Below are 19552 nucleotides of genomic sequence, written 5' to 3'. Positions count from 1 at the left end.
CCTAATTTAAGACATTCTAAGGATTCTAAGGGTTTTTAATTACGTCCTAATTAGAACTCAAAAAAAGTTCTCTGTAAGAGTGTATGTGTTCAAAATAGGCTGGGCGATATAGTAAAAATATTATATCACGATATTTAAAGACTTTTTTGCAATACACAATATTTATCACAGACTAAAAACATCTGTAGCGACAGATTCTTATAAACTACTATTCAGATACTCTCCCGTACTGAATGCTGAGTGATTTTTTTATCTGCTGCACTTCATCTAATTCAACCAGTCTAATTACACTGTTAGTAATGAAACCTGCAGCTGATCAGTGTTTATTAAGCACTAACAGTGTCCTTGATATGCTTAGAAAAGCATATTGTGTATCACAATAACAAATTTGATCACAATATGAGAAAATATGATATCGCCCAGCTCAAGTTCAAAGGAAAGTGGAAAGTGTGACTGCGATCCTGAAATGAAGAAGTCCATAGTGCAGGTCTGAAAGTGAGGGGTCTGAAAGTGCTGTACTGCAGCTCTGCAGTTAGACACTACTGGAATAAAGAGTCTCAGCTGTTCTGTCAGTTGCACCACTTTTATTACAAATATAGTGAAACTAAAAACATGGCAGAGCTGGACTAAGAATAGGCCACATTTAAGACCCCTACACTTGACTGGTGTTAAAATGATTATTCAAAATAGCACATTTCAAACTGTTACATTATCAGTAAATCACAAAATATAGGTCTATCAAAAAAGAAAAGAAATAAAAAAAAAACGTTTCAAGCGCATCACCAACTGTTTCAAGTTTCAAAGCGCATCACCATTAAATGTATCCACCCCCAAACGAAAAGGTAAGACTTTTAAAAGGATACTACAACATTTTTCAACCTAATCACAATCTGTCAATCTGTAACATAGGATTTTCCCCTATACCTAGAAAACCTGCTGACCGGATTCTCTTTTAATAGAAAAGCACTGGGCCCTTGCTGGATTTAGGCAGTAAAGTGTCACTGCGAGAACTTTGTATCTCCAAACTAGCAAAAAAACCCAAAAAAAAACATCTTCTCTTGTGTTCCTAAGACCTCTATTGTTCTAAAGGTCGCAGTTCTGAATTGTGCTATGTCTCTGAGTCAGCAGGCTTTCTGTTCTTTTTTTTGGTCCGTGGTAATCAGCACCAATGCGCAGATGCGTCAAATCGAGATTAGACTGAAATACGCTGGAACATTCCTTTACTACAGTACGGGATAAAAGCCAGAGTCGGGAGCTGCGGCACCATGCAGACTGTATTTTTATTTATTTTTTTGGTACTACATGAACAGTGGCTTTTTTCAAACAGCAGCAACCTTGGATGAAGCAACTGATACACTGAGCTCTAATATTTAACATCATGCTGCTTTGAACACGTACAGCTCCTGACTGTGGCTTTAAAAAAACATTATTTCTATAAAAATGCAATTTTGTTTTATACACCCTGCAGGGGAACAACCCCCCCCGAGCTCCACTCTGACTTGCTTGACAAAGTGAAGTAAGAGTTCTGTTCAGAGGCTCTACAGTTCAATAGTAAGATCCTCTTTGCCTCTCTGGACTAAAGGTCTGTAAATGAAAGGAAACGACATTACAAGATCCAGTAAATATGTTTTGGAGTAAGTAAGTGTGTGTAAACCTGCTTTAAGTACACTCTGGCTGTCCACAATAATACAACAAGAGTTACTCCCCAGTAGAAATCTCTTCAGTGGCTGTCTTGATTAGGGTAGGAGGCATCTTTCACATTTTGACACGTTCTGTTTACAGGTCGAACACTGTAAGGTTCAGAACACACTCCTGGTTAACTATCAATTACTAATTAAAGGCATTGGCAATTCTCTAGAATCATAGTTGGCATTGTGAAGTCTTACAAAAGTAGAACCAAAGGCCTGGGGTTGTTTCTCATTGACGAGCTGCCAGTATGCAGCTAAAGGAGATTCAGGAATACGGTATAAAATCCCATGTAAAGTGCTCCCGCTTCTTTTTTACTACTATTATTTCCTAGCTTGTGTTGGAAGAGCCGTCTCCGAAGTTTTTTCTTTGTAATTGTGTAAGATTTTGAAGGCACCGTGTGCAATTTTGTATTTTTATTTACCATTTCACATACACTGTTAAGCCCACCCCTCGCTCTTATTCTTGTTATCTATTTCCTTGTTGTTTCCATTACTTCTAAGATTTCTCTGATATTTATCTCCCAGCCCAAAATCCCTTACTGTACACTCTCCCTCGCTTTCTCTCTGGAGTGTGTGTCCCTCAACCCCTGCCCTCCTCTACAGCAGAGCACAGCGCTTCTTGGGTTTGGTCTCTGGAGGCTCCAGGGCTGCCAGGATGGCCTCGTCAAACACGTTCTTCAGGCCTCGCTAAGAAGTGGAAGTGAAGAGACAGAGATAAAGATAAAGGGTAAAAGGCTCAACACAAGTCTGAACACTCACATTAAACAAACACAATCAAACTATTAAAAGCTAGAAGTTACACATTGAGAGAAAACAGCACGTAGGATTTCTTTCTGCCAAGCTGTTCGGTCGTCCACACATCTTAAAAATAAAGGTGATACAAATGGTTCTTTGAGCGATGACATAGGAGAACCACATTTCCATAAAGAACCATGTCAGTAAAGGAGGCATAAGAGTGTGAAAAATCATTATGTAGCATTTTCACCTTAAGATACAGCTTAAAAATCCTTTTGATGCTCCACTGACCTGTAAAAAGGGGACTAGTGTCTCTTTCAACGCTACTCATGGCTCGACACACTGCTAACTGCCCTATGTAACGTTAGAATGTGAATTGGACAGGACAATGCTCACGAGTACTGTGTAATGCTGCATAGCCCAGTCAAATTCATGTAAAATCAGGTAATATTACTTTACCGCCTCGGCGGTCTACATGATTCTTGCTCTTCAGTGACAGTTCTGTATCTCTTAGCTTGTCCAGAAATGCATGTGTAAAAAGTAAACATGCAAATTACACTTTCTACCTATATGGAGGAGCCCAGGAGTAATAAATACTCTTGCATAATGCTGCTTTAAATTGGAAATGAACATTTACACCAAGCCTTCACTGATGCATCTCTATTACAAACGTGGTTCTTTATGAAACCACAAGTGGTTCTTCTGTGGCTTCAATCAGAGAATCTTTTGTAGCACCTTTATTTTTAAGAGTGCAGAAGTAGATTGGATTGCCTGACCAAGATCCATGTGAAGTATAGTGCACCACACCAGAGGCTGATGGACCATTCCCATGGTTAAGCACAAGTAACGAAACGAAAGTCAGGAGGCAAAGAAATCTGCACTGTAACACAATAAAGCTGTAGCATTCTTTACCTGCGTGAGAGCGGAGCACTCCACATATTTGACGGCTCGGAGGTCTCTAGCCAGCTTGTCTCCACTCTCTGGTGATAGGGGGCGCTGCTTGTTCTTGGCTAGCTTCTCCACAGTATTACTGTCATCTCTCAAATCCACCTGGGTGCCCACCAGCAGAAACGGAGTACGAGGACAATGATGGGAGATCTCCGGCACCCACTGGGGACAAGAGGATGAAAATGTTGACTAGAGAACAGAACTATTGTTAGGTTGTCTAGAACATGGGTGTATAGAAATGGCTCCATACTGATCAACGATTGTCTTTCAGTACAACTGGATGATTATCAATACTGACTGAAGGGTGGGGCTGGATGCCACATTAACCTTTCCAGGCAAAATTGGTAATGCATCATTGTGCGGGGCTTCTGTAATTCTCTGTTTTGTCTCTCAAGATGAAATGTATGTTACTTTTTGGAATCAACCACATTTAACACTCAGCAACTGCAATAACTGCACTGTGGAGCTCAGAGGGCTGATAGCGGTCTTTTCCAGCTCTGCTGTGTTCTGATACTTACTCCGAGCTCTCTCTGGGTTTAAAGTCTTTACTCTTCAGACCTAGAGTTAGTTTCACAAATTCTAAAAATATCTCAAATATTTGCATTTGATATGTTAAAACACAGAACGGGTTTCAACACTGACTATAATGGGCTTCTGCATCCGTGAGCAAGGTCTGTATTGTCATCTGACGAATGTGAATGAGGAACTGCATAGTCCTGTGACTGAGGGGGCCTCACACAACTCTGCAGCTACTCGCAAAATATGGATCATATGATCTGACCAGCTCTCAGGATCAGCTAGAAATTTTAACTGATCGCATATCCGGGCTGGAAAATCAGCCGATACCAATACAGAGCTGATCGATCCTTCCATCTCTAGGACTGTCTATTACTTGAGTAATCATCTAATCATGTAATTGTTGTAGACCTTTCTAGCAAGCCTGGCTTGGCTGACTTATAAAGGGAATAACTAATCTAAAATTTTACCGATCTTAATCCAGAGATTACAAATGCATAACAAATAGAGGGTGGATCTGAGAACATGAGACAGCAATACATGGCCATGGCAGAATAAGTAGAAGTAGTCTGTAAGCCAGCTAAGAGGAACACTCGTTCCTCTTTTACAACTAGAACTAAAAATGACTTTTGCTCATTTTATTCATATGCAGTCCCAGTTTGATATTTTGGTTGGATTCTTTCTTCTGCCGCCTGAAAAAAACCCACTTCATATCCACTTCAACTCGTTTTGTACTTTTTCCAGTGCAACTGGTTTTCGAAAACTTCAAAGTGTAATTGTGTTTGTACTGCAGTGCTGGTGAGAAGCGGGAAATACCGCAGCGCTGTATTTGTGGTACAGATTCAAATGTTTCCTGTGCACACAGGAAGTCTGCTGTCTGGAAATTCAGCTACAGTCTGTCATAGCAAAACTCAGATGCAGACAGATTCTGGGACATGCAATACTGTCAATATAGCCAACGCTTTCAACAGTATAGCAGGTTATGTACAACATAGTATAATATATTATATATATATATATATATATATAAAGAACATTTAAAAGTCAACCTGCAATCAAAAAGGAACATTTTTTACCTTGTTATTTCATGTTCAAGCACAATTTACTGGATGATGGCATTTAAAAGGCTGGCTGAAGTACAGTGCCTTTCCAACCCCCATCTTTAAACGACCTCTGACGTTTGACTGACGTAGATGATCACAAAGGGACGGATCTTTATATAAACCAGTAATATCATACCATGTTTTCCCTGTCCCTTCCTTCCACCTCCACCTATCCCTGAGCAAAAACACTAGTCGTCCTTAATCACTCTGTCCAGAGTGGGTAGGTGATGAGGTTCATCCTGCTTTTGTTGGAGTAATTGTCTTTACTGTCCAGGCAAAACTTTCTTCTAGATTTTGGCATCTACTAACATTTTTGGGAGGATTTGTAATTCACAGACAAGAGCGTTAGTGAGGTCAGTATGTTGTAAAATTACCACCCCACCTCATCCCAAACGTATTAGATGGAGCACCATAATTCCAGAAAACACAGTTTCAACTGCTCATACAGAGAGGGGGGGTGGGGGTGGTATCCAATAGTGACAATAGGTTGACGCGTCAGAGACTCCAATTCTATTGGCAGTACTTCTCTACTGGGTCTAGACCAGCTGTGTGTGTACATTTGCACATCTGTGTTAGCAATGGGTGCAACTTCAAACAGCTGAACGCATTCATTAGAAGGTGTGTCCACAAACATTCGGACTGCATCAAAAGAAATGGGAATCTCTTAAAGGTGCCATGATGCACAGTATAGTGTTCAAATACTGTACACTGAACGGACGTGGAATACCCATAATCAAATACGCTGTTCGGTTTGAAGATTTGCGCGCAGCTTCTTTAGGGAGGCGGATGTTCAGATTGTTGTCACACAGCAGTGAGCTCATTAACAGTGAGTGTCCAAAATTGTTATGTAGGGATCTGGATTTTCACATGTAGGAGATGGAAAAATAGTCGAAAAAGGACATGTTAAATGGCATCTGGGCATTTTATGCCACAACCAAAGTCACATACCTTTAATGTAGACACCAGAGAACAACCAATATACTGAATAAATGCATTATATGGCAAAATTGTATCCTACCTGCTTAAGGGCTTATTAGGATCTCAATTGAAAAAGTCTGTTAAAAGTCCTTTAGTTCCTTTAGTCCAGGTTTTTGCTGTTTATTGCACTGAAGTAGTTCAGAAGCTTTGAGCGGTACCTGTGATATAATCTCAGGTGAACTTCAGCATTCACTCTATCCTGGCCAAGTTAAAAAGTTGAACCAGGGGACGTCCACACAATTTCCCACAGAACAAGGAGATACTGCTCTAAATGTGGCTCTTGCAGCTATAGGGGGGATTTCCACCCTTGTTTGGATGGAGGAGTGAACAACATGGGGAAAGAACTGACCTTCTCTTTGACATTCTCGAAGGAGGAGGGCGAGACGACGGAGAAGCAGACCAGAAAGACGTCTGTCTGAGGGTAGCTGAGTGGCCGCAGTCTGTCGTAATCCTCCTGACCTTAGAGAGAGAGACACACACATAGAACTGTTCACATTCACGGTGAAAGGTGTGATCGGAAAATTGCTCCAACTTTCCGTTAATTTTTTACTACTGATGTATATGGAAATGTGTTTTTATTGAAATACCTTTGATCACCATTAAATCATCTTTAGAATCACTACACACATCATTTTTATGACACTATTATTTAAGTATATTCTCTGTTATGGGGTCTTATTTTTGAGCTTGGGTCCTAATAGTAGGGGTTCTGCCTGTGAACATCATTATGGGAATTTTCGTTCACCACAACGCCTGTAGGTTTAAATCAGATTTGATCTTAGATTTGTTTTATTACTAGTGCACCGTTTTTACTGCAGTCAGCGGCTGTTTTTGTATTTTACACATGATGTATCTGTTGAAGGTCGCTGTTGAAGTGATAAGACTCAAAGGGAAAAGGGACATTATTGAGTCATATGTGGTCCTTGGAACAAAGCAAACAGTTGCGTCTCAGACACTGCATATCTTCACAGTCATGCAAAAACCTTGTATTTCCAAAATGTCAACTTTACAGGAAAAAGGGAAAAAAAACTTTCAATGTAAAACGCCTTTCTACTGGTCCATTTACCATGAAATCTTGACACAATGGTAAGGACCTTTGCCAGGTTTGAATTACGGCAAACATGGAGAGACAAGGTTTTTGTGGCAACAAAATGTTAACTTAATTATGTCCAATGATTTACTCATGACTTAGGAGACTAGAGTTGACGAGACTAGTATTGATACCTTTTGCTTTTCCAGTAATAAACAGAAAATCATATCCATGATTCACTGGAAATGAGTTTCACTGGCATTAAAAAAAAAAGTACAGCTGGCTAGAGACAGCTATTATGGGATAGTTAATATCGCTGTTGTCCAATGAAAACTATGTAACTCCATTTTTGTCCATTTTTAGTCCATTTTTATTCACACACTGTACAGCTGCTCTGTACAGTGTGTGAATATCTCTGGATGAACAGACCAATAGAAACTCTCAACAAACTCTTTCTATACATGAACCTCCATTTAAAATTAAGGACATTTTTGTCTTCTCCTGTAAAGTCACCATTTGGGAGATACATGTTTTTCCTTGGACAGAAAAGATATAGCTTTTCTGTTTCTTTTATTGGTTGTCAGACTTTTTCTTCTTCCTCTTAGTCAGTTCTTTGGGTGTGCTGGTACAGCTACAGTTATTACAAGTTTTGCTCCTTTATTTTTACTTTTTACATTCTTAAAAAAATAAAAAATAAAAAAAGCACTCTGGACACATGGATCAGATGTAAGGCACAGTGTAAAATGTGTCTTCATACAACGGCACTATGCTCTCACAATGCGCCCTAACTTCATTCAACTCAATTTAGTCAGACAGCCACTGCGAGTTGAATTTGTAATCAGATGCACTTCTGACATCTCCCCCCACATTTTACAACTTTGTACATCTGGCCCTTTGTGTTCCATGAGCTGAATTACCTGCTGTGTCAAAAAGGCCCAGTGTGTAGGGTTCCCCTCCGATCATAACAGTGACGGCATAATTGTCAAACACCTGGAAAAAAACACAAAAAAAACACACATGATTATGATGTCCATGATTATATATACACACAGCATAAAATCTGGTTTTTATATTTTTACTGAAGTGCACTGTAAATGCGCTCTATGGTCAGACATGCAGTAACATTGCATTTCACTGTTACACACTTATTTTCATGCAGAGCTGAGTTTCCTTTTGAATAAATCTTGCTCCCTTAACACCATAGGACATTATGTCACACTGAATGAGCAAAATGGTAGTTATTGATTTAAAGAGAAAAGGTTTCAATTTATTGAACAATGCTAAAGAGAGGACAATTTTAACATTTGGCTCAAATTTCACGACTTGCACAGGACGCACAGGTGGCATCTTGTCACGGTACCACACTGGAATTCACTGAGCTCCTGAGAGCGACCTATTCTTTCACAATGTTTGTAGAAGCAGTCTGCATGCCTAGGAATTGATTGGGACACCTGCATTTAATGATTTGAGTGAATACTTTTGGCAATATCATGTATGTATTGTCGAATCCACTGAGGAAAATCCAAGTGTGGTGAAACCAGTGCGGGTTTCCCAGACAGGGATTAGGCCTGGTCCTGAACTATGTTTTCCCTACAACCGAGAAACTCCATTCAGGATGCTGTGTAGTCCAGAACGAGGCTTGGAAATACCACAACACATCCTCATTCAATATTCATTATCTATTTTATGTCTACCATTCAGAAGAGGTTTGTACATTTACGATCCGTTTTGTTACAACATAATTTACCAAAAATATCAGTCAAAACAATCTATGAGGCACCTTTATTTGTGTGTAACTTTTGGATCACACTGTTGGCAGACACTCTTCTATCCTCAACCCAGCACTCAGAATGAAACGGAAAAGCCCAGTAACACCAATGTGCCTGCACCCACCTCTTTCGAGAATACTTGGATGATTAGAGTACTATGGTCACCTTATTGTCTTGTGTTTAGTAATGTCTAAAGCTTAGAGGTATCCTTTGAATTATTGGTCTATTCTAACTAGCTAAAGTTTTTCTTGGGTAAATAGCAAAGCACTTTGTAAGTCGCTCTGGATAAGAGCGTCTGCTAAATGCCGTAAATGTAAATGCACCATGTCTGCTGTGCTGAAAATGGATCACCACCTAATTTTTGGTAGGTGGGTGTTCTGAAGGGAATTTGTTGGGCGTGTAGGAGATGCCTGTCTTTGCACAAATATGAACTTGAGTGACATCGCATTCTTAATCCATAAGGTTTAATATGATGTCGGGTCACCATGTGCAGCTATAACAGCTTCAACTGTTCTGGGAAGACTTTCCACAAGGTTTAGGAGAGTGTTTATGGGAATTTTTGACCATTCTTCTAGAAGCGCATTTGTAGGGTCAGACAATGTTGGACGAGAAGGCCTGGCTTGCAGTCTCCTCCGCTCTAAATCACCCCAAAGGTTTTCAATCAGGCTGAGGTCAGGACTCTGTGCAGGCCAGTCAAGTTCTCCTCCATGAAACTCGCTTATTCATGTCTTTATGGACCTTGCTTTGTGCTATGGTGCGCAGTCGTGTTGGAACAGGAAGGGATTGTCCCCAAACTGTTCCCGCAAAGTTGGGAGGATGAAATTGAGCAAAATCTCTTGGTATGCTGAAGCATTAAGAGTTCCTTTCACTGGAACTAAGGGGCCGAACCCAACTCCTGAAAAACAACCCCACACCATAATCCCCCCTCCACCAAACTTTACACTTTGCACAATGCAAACTCACTCTGTGTGCTAATCTCGATGACAATAAAACCCCCGGTGTGCTCTGAAACATGGACCCTTACCGTAGGAACATATTCTGAAGGGAATTTGTTGGTCGTGTAGGAAATGAGGAGGCAGGTTTTCCCAACAGCTCCATCCCCGACCACCACACACTTTATTGTCTGCATCTACAGGTATGGGGGGAAATGAGATTTACATTATTTAAAGAACAAAAACATCACTACGAGTCACACCGGCCACCTGTCTGACCACAGTCACATACAAAACACTGAAGAAAATCTCAGTGACCACAGCCTAGCTGTCCAGAGTGGACAAGACTGTGGATAAGAGAGAGAGAGAGAGAGAGAGAGAGAGAGAGAGAGAGAGAGAGAGAAAGAGAGAAGGAGACATGGTTGAGATGTCCTTCAGAGATCAATACCTTCTTTAGTCACTTCCTCCCCACCTAAAGACCCCCAGTGGGACAGGTCGGACAGGTCAGAGAGGTCAGGTAAAGTCTGTCTTAGTTACAGGTCACTCCACCAAAGCCCAGTGTTTGATCAGTATCGTGCTCCTGATCGTCTTCATCTTCATCACCACAAGTTTCTCTGCTCTACTGTTTACACCACAGCCATACTGAAACTGCTCCCTCCCTACCTGAACTCTAAAGTGTGTCAACAACTCTCCTAAAAGCAGAGGTGTAAAATAATCACATATTTTTGTCCCATAACTGGAAAAAAATGAAAATAAAAGTCGAAAAGTCTTAAACTGGTTAAACCAGCTGTGGAAGCAGACTTAGGCTAGAGATGCTGGCTAATGTTAGCCAACACTGAAAGAGCCCCCAAAGCAAAACTATGAAAAATGTAAAAACCCCACCGTCGCTGATATTACAAACACAGCGCATATGACTCTACGATCATTGTCAGAACGGTATAATAACACATATATACAGATACGTATATTTAGTGTAAAACACTCACCGCTCCTCCGCGCTACTAGGCGTTGGTTACGTCCGGATTCGGCAGTTTCGCACCCGTCCAGCAGAGGGCGCTGTGAGCACATGCCCAACACTGCGGAGGAAAGGAAACCAAGGTCATCTCAACAAAATAAAACTGATCAAATTCATGAAATCTGAATTTATTTCATTTAACTGAAGCTGAAGCAACGAAAATTACTATTCTAATTCATATTGCAGCGCTTAGAGCGATGTGAAGCGAACTAGAAAGAAAGTCGGACTGTTTTCAAAATAAAAGTATTCGTAGCATTAAAACACATAGCTATTTATATCCTAACAGGTTATATTTATATATATATAATTTTTTTTTTACTTCTTGCAACATAAAAAAATATTAGAAGTAAAAAAAAGTAGAATGATAAAAATAAGACTATTACAATTTTAAAATGAACAAATTTCCGACTATTCAGTTTGTGTTTATCAATATTTGATGAACGTATATTCTATTCTATTCTTTTCTATTATACGTTGGATTTAAATTACTTATATATCCTTTTTTTATATATATATATATTTTAGATATTAGTTTGTAAATGATGGCAGACACTTTCTACGACAGTAGCTACGATTATTGTAGCTACGATTAATTTAGCTGGCGAATTATAAAGAACAATTATAGGTATTGAATCCAGATCTGCAAAAACAGATATAATTTACTGTCCTATAATTATCTGCAGAAGTAGACTTTTCGCTGTTAAATCGGAGCAGAGTGTGTGTGTGTGTGTGTGTGTGTGTGTGTGTGTGTGTGTGTGTGTGTGTGTGTGTGTGTGTGTGTGTGTGTGTGTGTGTGTGTGTGTGAGTGAGAGAGAGAGATTCCCCTCCTGCTCCATTGCGGCCTTCTGTTTTTGTGTTTTGGAGTTGGAGTCTCGGTGCCGCGGCGCTGTAATCGCAGCTTACTCGGCGATATTTAGTAAAATGTCGTTTCTGTAGGCGTGTGTTAGGGCTCGAACTGCATGGATAAATACGACACCACTTGATTGTCGGGCTGCAAACGTCGTGTTTTAGCGTGTTCGTGTGTTTTCGTGGTTTTTTAAAATCACACCGAGGAACAAAGCTAGCTGGTGTTCCCTAGCTAGCTAGCTAGTGTAGCTGCCGTGGTCAGTCTGCTCTGCTAAGCTAAACAAAGCTGAGCTAAGCTAAACTGCCCTGGCTTGTACGATGCTAGCTAACTCTGTAGCTGTTTGTTAGCGCTGGCGTTAGCAGGTGTTCCGTGACCGTAGCGCTAAATGTTCAGACACACTGACCCGGTTCAGTCCTGCACTCTCCGCTGCTTTATCCGGGATTGTGGAAGATTTAGCAACGGCTTAAAAAGACACACGAGAACCAGTAAAAGCATCGATTAACTGCCTGCCTGTGCTTGGATCAGAGTTTCGTGTTTGTTTGACCAAACTAGGGTGACCCAGTTGTTATTCTGCAACTGTGCGACTGGCATTACATTACCACTGAATTACTGTACATCACCCCTCAGGCGCGTGAAGTATTTGCGCTGTTACAGTAATTATTCAGTTACTTTAAGTGCTTTCTTTGTTGCATCAAATACATACTTATTCACTTCCAGTTGCTGCTCGTTTGCACTCGTGCTAAATATCTCTACTTGCGTTAAATAGACACTTGGTGGCATTAAGTAGTTTTATTTATTTGAATTCAGTAGTTGTGCGTTTTTTTTTTTATTATTATTGTTTTTTAATCAGCCCAAACACCATGTTTCGCTATTTGGATGACGTTGATGACAGCCCGTACATGATGTGAGTATTCTTCAAGCTTTCCTATCTCACATGTTAGTGACAGCTGTGGCATCTCCACTATGTGACAGCTGGATAAAGGGGAGGTTTGCTTGCTTTCTCTTTGCAGGGATCCGTTCGCAGTACACCGGCACCAGATGAGGAGCTTGTTTGGCCCCTTTGGCTTTGAGCCTTTTCCCCTGGCCCCTCAGATCCAGTCTCCACGAACACACCTGCAGGTAGGCGTACCTGTCGGAGCATTGCATCAACCCAGCCCCAAGCTGAAGCACACAGTCTGCTTATTACCTCCTAAGCCCTTTAGTACACATCTAAATTAAAATGTGGACCTTGTGGCCTTTTACTCGGTTTACACACGTCTACTGTGTTTTGTGTGAATCGGGATCAGGGCATAAATGCACTGGTAGAGCTTTTACAGCTGTGGACCTTGCGGGATGGCAGTGTAGCAAACTTGCATATATATTATTATTATCTTTCTTTTTTTTATTCAAAGAAAATTCTGTAGTACTGTCATTATTTTTAAAACACCTGTCCAAACGTACAGTCACATCCAGTTAAACAGACGCAGCCATGCCCTTTCTGTAATGAAACATACAGTTAACCAGTGTTGTGGGGGTTTTTTGTATGGTAACTAACAGTATACTTAGAAAAGTGTGTGTGTGTGTCCAAGTACACAGATTTTTATTCATTTGAAGCTCAGGATAAAGAGATCAGATATCAATCAGAAAAGCATAAATAATAGAGGAGCATAGCGGACTAAGTCACTATACGCTTTTAATTTGACAGCGCTGATGGTTCTTCCCAGTTCTCTACCATTTCTAATTAGTTGTGCCGGTAATTGCCGGTAACTGTGCTGTGTTCAGGAAAGCACACAAGTGATCTCAACTAACCCTACAAATAATAACCCCATAATGCATCATATTGCTCCGCTGTAGTTCAGCATCCTTGTTTTCACATACAGTACTTCACACTACTTGAATTGTTTGGCTCATTGGTCGTTTCGAAGATGTCTGACTCTTGCTCTCTCTCTGTATTCCTCTCTTTCTCTCTCTGTAGCCACAGGCTGGAGCTTTGACACCTTTTGGCATGATGGGAATGGTATGATCATGTCCTTCTCTTTTAACTGCAACACTAGCAAAAATGCATCTGCAGACATTGTCGTCAGTAGACGTTTGGAGGTGTAAAGGTTTGATGGGTTCCGCTCCTGTGTTGCAGGGTGGTGGCTTCATGGACATGTTTGGGATGATGGGCGAGATGATGGAGAACATGGTGAGTGTGACTGCGGCTTATAATCGGTCAGTTTAGCAGATGCGCCATGAAATTCCAGACGTCAAGCGATACTTGCCGTGTGTAAAGTAAAGGCGGTGCTCCCAAACCTGAGCTGAAACAATGTAAACGTGTTTTATGGAGATACTGGACGTTTCATATTTCAGAGTCCGCAGTTTCAAAATGTAATATTTTTTGATATTTTAATAGTTTCATTTCAATTTTAGGAAATATTAGAATTGCAGTGTTTACTGGTATTATTACACAGTCATTGATTTATTCAGTAAAGATGCCAAATAATTTTATTCATTGGTTTAAGTTGTTTGTTGGTTTATAAAGAGTATGTGACTTGGGTTGGTGGTTAAACAAGCCTATTTAAAACACTGTTGTTTTGCCTGAGAATGAAACCTGTCGATTTTTCTTTTATAAAATGCTTGGGGACAAAATAAATATATAAATAAATAAACGCTGTGCTTCAATTGGCTGGTTTACATCACTAACGACAGCTTGAATATACTGTGTGTTATAGCACCATTTTTAACACTATGTCAAAAACACTGCAGTAAAAACACTATTACCCTAAAGTGTTACCGGTTAGCTTTTTATGGCTGTTCTGTTTTGCAAGCTTTGATTAGGGCTTTCACAAGTGGGCTGGTTATGTGTACATTTTGGGGGAGTAAATATAATGAGTAAAGATCATCATGTTACAGTTTTAGAATTGGCCTATTTTCCTGCTCTGTTTTGGTTATATTGGATTTTCTTTTCATTTGAAGAAACAGTGTAGGCTATTTATTCTCAACTTTAAATATGGATATGGACTCGGAAATCGTGCTGCCAGTGTATCCAATAGGTAAACGAATCAGGAACACAGCCTTATGGACACAACATCGGACATGTCCGCAGTTTACACTGCTGCTTCTTTCTTTCTTTTTCTTTCTTTTTTTGTTTGTGTACATTATCATGGCTTCCTCCACCGGTGTCAGGTTTTGTTGTTGTTAGAAATGTTTGGCTCTGAACTGCCCTCTAGTGGATGTATTGCATAACATGCATGCCAACGCAAAGGACCTATAGAAGCAGTAAGGGTTAAGTAACCGCCCGAACCTCAGTCAGAATTCACTCATCCAAAATGTTAATTGCCATGTTGGTTATGGATTTGGTTACTTGTGCCACACTGTCATAGTTTTCTCACTCTCTCTCTCTCATTGGCCGCTGCTCTTGGTGCGAATCATAGAGAAGCTTGCACTACAAGGTGAAAAGTTTTAAAATATAGAGGGTGGCTGAGATACCTCATAAACTGCCTAAATCGCTTCTGAACTGCTCACACTACACGGGTAGTCGTCATAGTGGCACATAGTAATTGGTTGGCGAGCTAAAGGGGGTTGTCACCATAAATTGATGACAGTTGGGTCAAAATTGGGCCAAAAATGATCTTTTCTCTGCACAAGGAAAGGAAAGGCCTAATGCAGTGTGCATTACTGAGTGAGATTTCTCTGGGTGTCTCATGTTGGGTCAAGCTAAATGAAGCTTTTCCCAATTACTCAAAAGATGCGTATGAGGCTGAACTGAGAGCTACTAATTCTCACTGGCCTATTTATGAGCTTCACCTGCATTACAAGCCCGCTACATAGGTGCAGTGATGAAGTACTAGAGGATGACTTTCATCAACAGACTGGCTACAGTCTCTAACTGTATACCTGCACGGTAGAGCTACAGGCTTGGGGATTTCTGATAAATTCATAGCGGGTATGTAGTATTGTTTTTCTTGCTACTGGTAGTCACCAGTCACGCCTGTAACCCATGTTCTGTGTGTGTCCATTCACATGCTTGGATGCAAATGCATGTGCTTCTATTAAACTGAGTAATTGCTGATGCTCTTTGTTCCTGCAGGAGAGGATGTCTGGTTCTCCAAGCTGTCAGACCTACTCCTCCTCCACAGTCATCTCCTACTCCTCCACCGACTGTGGAGCACCCAAAGTCTACCAGCAGACCAGCGAAGTGCGCACCGCTCCTGGAGGGGTGAGACATGGCACACACATTCTGTAACCAAAAGAGGCCTCTGCTAATGGGTGAATTCAACTACTGCAGGTGCACCTATTGCTCTGGAAAAGCTGTACATGAGCCTAGAAGGTCCCTGTGCTCATTGTTAAGTATAAAGCCACCCCTCAAGCTCCATCAAATACTGTGGTGTGAGCGCTGGGATTTAGTGATGCCAGAACTGATAATCCAGCATTGGTACATGACCTCACTAATGCTCTTGTGGATGAATGTATGTTTTGAAATCAAGTGTTAAGCCTTCCCAGAAGAGTAGACTCTGCTAGCGAGTCTCTGTCAATACCCTAATTTCACAAGATTTGCCTGCAGTTCAACACCCAACAGCCAGAATACACTTCACAGTCAAGCATATTTCTAGAGGCTCATTTTACTTGTAGTTTATTTGTAATTGATCAACTCCTCTTTCCCAGCTTTATATATATATATATATATATATATATATATATATATATATATATATATATATATATATATATATATATATATATATATTTAGGCATTAGGATAAAAAAAAGTCATTATTAATAATAGTAAATAACAATACCATTTATTAGTATTTTTTGCCATGTGTTAAATTAAGCAAATAAGTAAGCAAACAAGTAATTTTGCTTTAGAACGTGCAGAAGTGAGGATGTGAACTCTGTGTTTCTGTTTCTGTGTATCTGTAGATCAGAGAGACGCGTCAGTCTCTCCGCGACAGTGAGAGTGGTATGGAACGGATGTCTATCGGCCACCACATTGGAGACAGAGCTCATGTGATGGAGCGCTCCAGAAACCGCCGCACAGGTGACCGAGAGGACAGGCAGGACTTCATCAACCTGGAGGAGAGTGAGTGCAGCTTCGAGCCTTTAAGCTTCTCTACAGCAGCCTGATCACCTTTCACCAGCCAGGCTTCAATTCAATGCTGATAACTTGTCGTTTTCTAAATGTGTTAAAATGTAGTACAACCCTCAGACAGCTGTTACATCTTTTTCTCTCTTTTACTCAGGTGATGCTGCAGCATTTGACGAGGAGTGGAGGAGGGAGGTGGGGCGATATGCACCTCCTAATGTCCGTGGGTTGGATTATGGGCGGGACCGCAGAATGGGGGCAGGGCAGCTGGCCTTGACGGCACCCCCAAACTCCTCCTCTCCAGCACCCCGTCACGAGTCACCCCGACATCCTCCTCGCCCTCGTTACGACTGGTGAGGAGATATTTTCAAGGATTTGTCTTTAAATCAAATAACATAATTTATGATTTATGATTCTAATCTCTGTAAAAACATTACAGTATTTAGCCATTTGCTTAAAATTTAGCCATTGACTGGTTATGTAAACAAGTATAAAAAAGCAATTTCAGTAACATGTCATGGAAAGGCCTTATTTAAACATGTAAACTCTAAATGGCTGACCTACTATTCTGATTTGTGCTATATAGTGTTCAAAACCACATAATTTTGTCTGCACCAAACAAATGAAGATCTGGGTGCGTGTTGAGTGTGCCTTTTTGGGCTTGTATTTACAGAGATAAGAGTGATGATTATTCTCAGTTTAGTCTTTATCAGTTTTAGCCTTGTGTCCCATAAATTACTCCAAAAACTCCAAGATAAAGACCCAGTTATTAATCCTAAAATGAAACCTATTGTATAGCCACTTACTCTACCAGATTTTGTGGCGTACCACAGGGTTCTATTTTAGGGCCTATGGAAGTGATGTAAATTAGAATATATGAAGATCTACATACAGAGTTTAAAAGGCTTAAGAGGTTTAAGCAAACCTCAGATAACATGATAAATATAGATACATCTCTTGGCTGATCGACTTCCCTAAGATCAGTTATAAATCATGTTCATTTGATTTTTCATGAAACTATTTGTTTTACCACCCCTGAGTTTTACATATAGTACAACTAATGTTTGGTTAAATGTTTCTTAGCACGTTCTACCTCGACCAGAAGCTTTGGCAGCCATTAACAAGCTTCTGGACGAATTACGTTTGGATGTTTGACTGTTCTTCTTGACAGCATTCAATTAACTTGAAGCACAGTCCACAAATATAATAAGCCTAAGGTCAGGACTTTGAGAAGGCCATCCATCTTAAGAATTCACGCTGACAAATTCATTTGAGATTACAAAAAAATAGACCAGACTATTTTTAAAGACCTTTAATATTAGCCTGCTAATTCGTTTCTGAACCATGTTAGATGTGTGCTTGGGCATCATTGTTGCTATTGAAACACCCGTTAGTTTATTCTTCAGCATGTCAGGTTTATGTGGTGTGAGGCATCGGCACCGGATAATTTGTTGGCTCTGATTGGCCATCTTTCCACAGGTGAAGGAGCTGAGCTGTAGGACCATGATCTACCTGACGCTGTGAAGGAGGGTATTTGAGAAAACTGGACTGGACTGATATCCTGTATGAGCCACACGTTGACCTGCATCCTGGCATGAAGTGTGTATGTGCAAGTTAAACTGTTTGACTGCTGCAGTGATGTACAGAATTGAAACTTTCATGTGTTAGCTTCATGCCAGGGCTCGATTCCCAAAGCATACACACCAGCCTTCAATACATTACCTGTAAGCGTAGTATGCATCAGTGGTTCAACTCCTCAGTCCCCTGTGACATTCTACACACACACACACACACACACACACATGCACATACACACACACACACATTCTTAAACTGAATATGAATTCATTCCCATGCTTCCAACACTTAGATATTAAAATATGTAATACACTACAGCACAACACACACACACACCAGACACACACACACACATGCACACACACATACAGTAAAGTTCCTAAATGTTTGTGTTGTTGACACTATGGTAATATGTGGGTTGAATTGTACACTGTTGACTAATTAACCTTATTAACAAATAATAAAATCTTGTTAGTTAACTGTCTTGTCATGAATGTCCAACGTGATCATAGGATTCTGGAATGATTCAGTATTTGTTTTGAGGCACATGAGCCGCTCCATATTAATCAACAAAGCTGCTTTTTATGGACCAGCACCAAAAACCCTAATAGTGTTGGTGTATTTGTCTGAGCCATAAAATCAAGTTGAGCATGATCACTCTATTGTACACTACTGTCCTGATCTGTGATTTTGTAATGTCTATAAATATAGTACTGGATATTATCTACTGTAGCTGACTGGTTAGTAAGAGGTAGTAAACAAAATACTGTATACTCTACATTTGCTATTTAAGGTTCTTTGAGCGACGCAATAGAAGAACCACTTCTGGCCCCATAAAGAATTGTGAGTGTGAAAAACTTTTAAAAGGCTTAGTGAATTTGTATATTTTGCTCCTGTGCTCCCCCTACAGGTAGGGAGTGTAGTTTACTTGTATTCCACTGCCATGAATACAAATCGCATTTGGAGTGCCACCCGAAGGACATGCTTTATAGATGCATTTCTGGACAAGCTAAGAACTGCAGAACCACCACTAAAGCGTAATAAGCATGTGAACAGACGTGGTACAGTAATGTTACAGGTTTTGCTTACAGAATTCTTTCTGGTTCTCGTGAGGGATCTTGTGCAGCTCCACCAATGTTACATAGTACATTAGTGACCATAGAGATCCTATACTCCCTGTTACAAGGAACACCAACACCATTTGAAGGTAAAACTGCAATGTAGTGTTGCTTTAAAGAATCACCTCTTAACAACTCTTTACCAATGTGGTTCTTCTATGGCATCGCTCCAAAAACCTTTTTAGCATGAAAGAATAGAGAAGACTTTTCCAAAAACCATAATATTAGCCTGCTATTTCATTTCAGAA

General features: G+C 40.3%; 2 protein-coding genes across 3 annotated transcripts; one reads left to right on the top strand and one right to left on the bottom strand.

The window, feature by feature from the left end:
- Positions 1–564: 564 nt before the first annotated feature.
- On the bottom strand, positions 565–10770 carry cdc42l (cell division cycle 42, like). Its single transcript, XM_072679916.1, has 6 exons — positions 10686–10770; positions 9792–9896; positions 7916–7988; positions 6318–6427; positions 3336–3533; positions 565–2375 (listed from the first exon to the last, which is right to left on the bottom strand). The coding sequence occupies exons 2-6, from the start codon at positions 9894–9896 to the stop codon at positions 2286–2288; spliced, it is 576 nt and encodes a 191-aa protein (XP_072536017.1). The 5' UTR covers positions 10686–10770; the 3' UTR covers positions 565–2285.
- Positions 10771–11506: 736 nt separating this feature from the next.
- On the top strand, positions 11507–18665 carry mlf2 (myeloid leukemia factor 2). 2 transcript variants are annotated; one of them, XM_072679913.1, is made up of 8 exons: positions 11508–12465; positions 12572–12680; positions 13516–13557; positions 13675–13728; positions 15613–15741; positions 16446–16605; positions 16766–16961; positions 18088–18665. In XM_072679913.1, the coding sequence occupies exons 1-8, from the start codon at positions 12422–12424 to the stop codon at positions 18089–18091; spliced, it is 738 nt and encodes a 245-aa protein (XP_072536014.1). In that variant the 5' UTR covers positions 11508–12421; the 3' UTR covers positions 18092–18665. The 2 variants fall into 2 exon arrangements, with proteins under 2 accessions (XP_072536015.1, XP_072536014.1); XM_072679914.1 differs by lacking the exon at positions 18088–18665 and having other exon boundaries at positions 11507–12465; positions 16766–16965.
- The last annotated feature ends 887 nt before the right edge of the window (positions 18666–19552 follow it).

The sequence above is a fragment of the Salminus brasiliensis genome, chromosome 5 (genome assembly GCF_030463535.1).
Source record: "Salminus brasiliensis chromosome 5, fSalBra1.hap2, whole genome shotgun sequence".
Lineage (NCBI taxonomy): Eukaryota > Metazoa > Chordata > Actinopteri > Characiformes > Bryconidae > Salminus > Salminus brasiliensis.
Note: the sequence above shows the minus strand (reverse complement) of the source record. Positions and strands in the feature narration are given on the sequence as shown.

Coding starts and splice junctions, on each gene's coding strand:
- cdc42l (XM_072679916.1), bottom strand. CDS start 9,896: ATGCAGACAATAAAGTGTGTGGTGGTCGGGGATGGAGCTGTTGGGAAA. Junction 3,534..6,317: donor TCGAGAATGTCAAAGAGAAG/GTCAGTTCTTTC, acceptor TCTTGTCCCCAG/TGGGTGCCGGAGATCTCCCA. Junction 2,376..3,335: donor AGTGCTCCGCTCTCACGCAG/GTAAAGAATGCT, acceptor TCCACTTCTTAG/CGAGGCCTGAAGAACGTGTT.
- mlf2 (XM_072679913.1), top strand. CDS start 12,422: ATGTTTCGCTATTTGGATGACGTTGATGACAGCCCGTACATGAT. Junction 12,466..12,571: donor GATGACAGCCCGTACATGAT/GTGAGTATTCTT, acceptor TTCTCTTTGCAG/GGATCCGTTCGCAGTACACC. Junction 13,729..15,612: donor GCGAGATGATGGAGAACATG/GTGAGTGTGACT, acceptor TTGTTCCTGCAG/GAGAGGATGTCTGGTTCTCC.